General features: G+C 41.8%; 1 protein-coding gene across 21 annotated transcripts in view; it reads right to left on the bottom strand.

The window, feature by feature from the left end:
- Positions 1-1,125: 1,125 nt before the first annotated feature.
- Positions 1,126-6,000, bottom strand: part of PTPRF (protein tyrosine phosphatase receptor type F) — a 653,187-nt gene continuing 648,312 nt past the window's right edge. For all 21 annotated transcript variants that reach the window (XM_078392786.1, XM_078392790.1, XM_078392795.1 and 18 more), the window contains 3 exons: positions 5,043-5,197; positions 4,379-4,514; positions 1,126-2,681 (listed from right to left, as the gene is read on the bottom strand). In XM_078392786.1, coding sequence (XP_078248912.1) covers positions 2,613-2,681; positions 4,379-4,514; positions 5,043-5,197 — 360 coding nt within the window. In that variant the 3' untranslated portion in view covers positions 1,126-2,612. The remainder of the gene's footprint in view (positions 2,682-4,378; positions 4,515-5,042; positions 5,198-6,000) is intronic.

Raw genomic sequence — 6,000 nt, 5'->3', positions numbered from 1 at the left:
ATTCTCACCAGTTGTTTCCCCCACTGATTTTAAACATTGTGTACGTGACAGGGGAGAAGACATACAGCAATGTATATCAAAGATGAGGTTGTGCTCCCTGAGGTTTCATTCCCCCCACCCCAGGGAAAACTGTTGGTTTTAGTGGAGATGGGAGTCTATTGGGAGAAGGCATACCTTGCCTTGGGATGCTGCACTTTGGGATAGCCTTGGGATGTTGCATTTTGTCCACCCTCTGGTACAGATGGATGTCAATGTTTATAGTTATACATAGATGAGGAAAATAAAGGGGACAACGAAAGTTAGAGCATCTCTTGCAACAAGAGCAAGATATGCTTTAACCTAAATACATCTGTTGGAGGATGGATAGTAAATAGGTAAATAAAAACTCAGTCCTAGAAACATGAAGATGTGTATGTTAATTTAAGTGGCTCAAATTCTTGCCTAGTTCCTTAGGACTCTTGTGGGGAAAGCCCCTCAGCTTTTGCACCTGTGCTGATGAAATTGTTTACTATGTGGTTAGGCTGTGGGCTGATGCATGTATACAAGATTCTGTCTTAGGGGAGGTGAGACATGACTTGCTAGTACTTAGAGGTATGAAAGGGGTATGAACCAGTTCTGTGATTGATATTTTAGGAAAAGTTATGCCCCCCAATCCCAAACAAGGATGTGTGTTACATCTCACATTTACATCCCCCCACATGGGGGGGGGGAATGCAAGAAAAAAGAAAGAAGCCAGCCAGCATGGCTGTCAAAGTTTGAAATTTTGTATCAATAAAGTGTTAAAACAATTGAGGAGGTTGTGATAAATTGCAGTATTTCCGTATCGTCCTAGCAGCAGTTCAACATCCTAACGGAAAACTAGCACTAACACAATAGTTTCAGCAGCTAAATTGGCCACGCAGGTATGAGCCGCTGATATAGCCATATCCTACTGAAAGGGAGTCAGCTTCAGCTATACTTTCATTCCCCTTGTATCTATGAGCAGAGTAGTTCAGCACAAGTTCTGCTTTTCACCGTATAGCTAGATTTCGTTCCTCCCACAAGTGTGGTCTTGTTGCACTCCTTCCAAGGAGACTAGAGGTTTATCTGCTGATTGCCAAATAAAACAAGACAGCAAACTGCATATGTAGGAAACCCGATTATTCAAATTTATTAACATCAAGAATTATGCAATGATGCTGTAGATTTTTATTAACAAATAGAAAACAGACTGTATACAACAGTGACCCCTACAGCACTATGCTTTCACAAGTTAAAAATGAATGTTCTCTCCAACATCACCATCCAGGATTGTTGATTTCAATGCAGTTTGGATACATTGGGTAATACAGTTAGAGACCTTTCCACCACCTTTATTTATAGAGCTATGCACCTGGGAGAAGGCTGTAATCTCCCTGCCTGTAGTGCAAGTGTGAGATAATAAGGAGTATTAATATACAGTACCATTAAATTAAGTCCAGTAGTCTTGCCACATTGGTTAATTAGACCATCTTTTCATAGTGGAAAATATAGCATTCTAATGACTTTTAAATGTTTACAGGATAGAAGAAATTATAGCCACACCCAGCATCTGAGAACTGATTTCCTTACCTGAAGAACCCCAATTCCCCCTCTCCCCCCCATATAACGAAGGCACCCCATTTCTGGGGTTTGTGCAGGAAGGCTGGACTTCCCAGAGTTGTGCTCTTTCACCTTAGAATATGTTCTAATGCATTTGGTTGGTTGCAGTTGCCTGGGCAACAGCCCCTCTGGATGCTACTGGTACTAAAAAGACTGGATACGTGTGTATCTGTGGTCACATCCCTCTGGGGAACTTAAGACTGTGTGCATGGCGGAGAGGCCACCTTTTCATCCATCTTAACAAGAGAGGATCCCGGGGGTGTGTGTGTGGATCTCTCCTGTGAATGGAAAGCTCACATGGGATCAACTGACAAATATGAGGTCACTGGACACACGTCAATAGGACCAAGCATCTGATAGCTGCTAGAGTCCCACCTGACAGACAGGCCTTTAGGAGGAAAAGGCTTTCGAAATAATCATTAGGCTGGCCCCAGCTCTGTGAATTTGAATATTCTACAGGACTCTAGAGGGTGTGGAAGGAACCCAGAACTGTGAGCCAGCCACTAATATTAACCTGGGGCTGCCCGAAAATGGGCAACGCCACTGCGGTTGAGACAACAAAAGAGTAAGGGGGGAGGAACAAAAGGAAATTCAAATCCCACCACCTCCATTTCCTTGTTTTGCCTGAGCAAAACATTAAGACTTGCAAAGAATTAAAAAGAAAAGAAAAAAAGATATAAAAGGCTAGTTAACTATTTTACATATATAAAAGATCCCATTCCATCCACCCAATGACTCTCACCATGAAATGCTATCAAGGGCAGGAGGAGGAGTGGGGCCATTAAAAGAAATTCATCTGGAACTTGGAAATGTAAGAAGATGGTCCCACTTTTGGCGCTGTGGCAATGTACCTAAATACTGCGATCATAACTGGTTTGTCATGGGGAGGCTGTTGCCGCAGCATCTGCACAGGACTAACAAATGGGCGGCTGGCTGGGAAGAACCCGTCTCTGCTCTTGGACATTCCTGTTGCAACTGGCCAAAAGCACTAGTTACGTTGCATAGTGATCAAAGCTGCCAAGATACTCCAGTGCAGCTCGGTAGCACAGCTGGTACTGGTCCTGTGGAAAGAAGAGGAGAAAGCTTTATAGAAGAGAATCTGAACTCATTGCAGAAATCTTAAATGGCAGCTCAACTAGCCATAGCAGATGATTAGAAAAATGTTTTAACTCATGCTTAGTGGTTCACAAATGTGTGGCACATTGAACTTATGGAAAAGATGACAGACCAAGTCCAAGCACTGAGATCAATGAGAAGCCAGTGCACACTTACAATCTGTGTTGTTTTTATCTGCATCTTTTGCTGATTTTAATTGCTCTTTAAGCAATTTAAATTGCTTAATTCTATTCTAATAGTTTTTACAATGGGACTGGTTTATTAATTTATTATTTTTAAGCTATATGTGATTTGCCTTGAACACTATATTTTAGTGGCAATGCAGGCTATAAGTAAAGAAACAAACAAACAAAGCAAGCTGTTTAAACACAAAGAATAATTTCATTTAAGCATCTCATGTTGATTTCTAGAATGATCGGCTTAAATTAGTATACTACGGAGGTAAATTATCTCTGAAACAGTCTGTACTGACCCTGCTTTGTAATAAGTGTTGTTATTATTGGTTTATTGTACTGATTTATACTAGACATGAATACTCATTACATTAAAAAGAATCAAATAATAAGAATGATTTAAAAAAACACGCCAAATGATACAAAGTTTAGAGGGGAGTCAGAAGGGGTATAGCCTACCCTTTCTACATGAAAATTGTTTCTTACACCTCTTTTTCCCTGAACACTTCCAGGCCAGGTACTGGATTTGGCATCAAATCCCAAGGAGTGATATTACGAGCATCTTGACCCACTTCAAATTGCCAAGTCAAATTTTGATTGATAACTCAAAAATTGCCTAGGTGAAAATTTTCTGTACAGCTATAGGGTGGAGAAAACCAGCTGAATTCCTTGAGCATACAAGAAACCCAATAAATAATTTATTAGCTATTTTCATACCTACTTATTGGGCATAAATACTAATTCATTCCTGCTTTACAGTATTTTACTTGGACACCATGAAAGTAAAGTACATTACAGAATAGAGGAGTCCGAATGAGTTTCTGTTTTTCCTCTCATTATCCAGGCATTGCAAAATGACAGATATGGATACTCCTGCACTATATAAAAACAGGAAAGGATATCATGCTGCCGCCAATAGGACAGGCAACAGTGGGGGATCAGGTGTGAGACAAACCAGTCTCTTATCTTGGCTATAAGAATCAGGCAGCCTGCTGCCTGCAAGAAGTAATTGTCATGCAGAAAAGTGAATGTAGTAACTGGTGGTAACATAATACTTTACTACATACTGTATCAACTGACTATTCTTTGGAGACTCTCCCATGTGGGGGGGATGTAAATCACAGAGAATACTTATTGGAAAGGAACATGATGGTCTCATCAATGTAAACCAATTGAACTGTTTTCCTTCATCAAGTCTTCAAGATTCTTTTTAAAAGACTATAGATATATTATTCAACAGTTGATTGCTCTATACTTACTCTGTGTCTCACTGGATGCTATACATCAGCTCGGGAATGTGGGTAAGGCTTATAGCTGCCTGAATATGTGTTATATGGAACATTGGCCCTACTTCTTGGGAAAGTAAATGATGATGGAACTTTAGTGCAGTCACATCTAATTAGTGTTCATGTGCAAAGCCCCATCCCAGTCTGCTGTGCAGCAGCAAACACTATGCCAGGCAGATGTACCTCTGTCTGCACCATGGCTGGTCGCTGTGTTCTCAGGGTCTTCACCGTCTGGAACATGTCAACGACGCCTTCATAGCGCATGCGCTCCAGTACAATGCTTAATGTGATGAACACCCCAGTGCGTCCAACTCCCGCACTGCATACAAAGAAAAGAAAAAGGTGATAGTTGTCCCAGCTTGGATTCAGTGAAGGAGATCATAGTCCAAGCATTATTAGAAGTTCTGCATGCTAAAATCCTTCATAATAGGTACTGTCATGCTGCTTAAAAACCAAAAGGTGCAGAGACCCCTTAGGACAGGGGTGGGCAAAAATGTAGCCCTGGGGCAACAAGTCCAACTCCAGGACAATTTTTTGGCACTTATATGGCCAAAAAGGTTTCCCTTGGGAAAGAAAATAGACAACAAACAATTTTTCCAAACAATTTTTGGGATGGGTGGTGGTGTTTTTGTGGTCTGTGTAGCCTCCAGATGATTTTTGCTGGCAGAAAACTGATTTCTGGCCCTGCAGAGTTGCCCACCCCTGTCTTCAGATAAAGCTTCCATTCACAGACAGGTAAGACTGCTTCTGCAGCCACTCTCTAGTTTTATTGCTAACATTTTATGTCTTATCGCTGGTCCTTAGCACTAAGCCACCTTTCAAATATCGCCTAGAGGTCAACACTCACCTGCAGTGTACAGTGATGGGCCCATCCTGGCCAAATTGCTCCTTGGTCTTATGTACCTGCCCAATGAAGTCAATGAAGCCCTCGCCTGTTTTTGGTACTCCTTGCTCAGGCCAGTCAGTGAACTGGAACTGCCGGATGGTTCTGGACTGCCCATCCTGGTCAAGGGAAAGGGGAGAGGTAAGGTAATGCCTCCCAATTACAGTGGGACTGCGATATCAGCAGCTGATCAGTTCCAAGCCCCCCTGTGGATGCTGGAAAACAAAGTATTGAACACTATACAGTGGTACCTCGACTTAGGAACGTCTCCACTTGCAAACAATTCGAATTACGAACGGCTATGTTCGCAAAAAGTTGCTTCGACTTGCCTTGACTTACGAACGAACCTCCCCACCCGAAAAAACCCTTTCCTGCCCCTTTTTTGACCTAAGTTCATCTTAGGTCAAAAGGGGAAAAAAAATTAAAAAATTCTCCCCCTAGTGGTAGAGTACAGATTAACCGGCTTTGCATTAGTTCCTATGGGAACTAATGCCTCTACCTACAAACAGCGCCTTGACATACGAATGAAAAACAGCAGGTACGGATTAAATGGTTTTCAATGCATTCCTATGGAAAAGTTTGCCTCGACTTACGAACTTTTTGATGTACGAACGCCGTTCCAATATGGATGAAGTTCGTAAATTGAGGTACCATTGTACATGGCATGGTCTCTGGCTTCCTCTAGTGGCCAGCTCTGGTAAGTACACCCTGGAAATACATATACTGTAAATAGGTATACCTTGGATTTTTTATTTAGTATTTTCAGGCAGCAGGTAAATGACTCAGTGATACTGATCCCGTGGATAGGAGGTCCTATTATACATGACAGTATGGATTCAGACTCTGACTGTTTGTTTTGGGGAAGACTGCAAGATGGAGGGTCAAATCCGATTGAGTAAATCACTTCTGCTTACAGACTATC

The sequence above is a fragment of the Pogona vitticeps genome, chromosome 4, assembly GCF_051106095.1.
Source record: "Pogona vitticeps strain Pit_001003342236 chromosome 4, PviZW2.1, whole genome shotgun sequence".
Lineage (NCBI taxonomy): Eukaryota > Metazoa > Chordata > Lepidosauria > Squamata > Agamidae > Pogona > Pogona vitticeps.
Note: the sequence above shows the minus strand (reverse complement) of the source record. Positions and strands in the feature narration are given on the sequence as shown.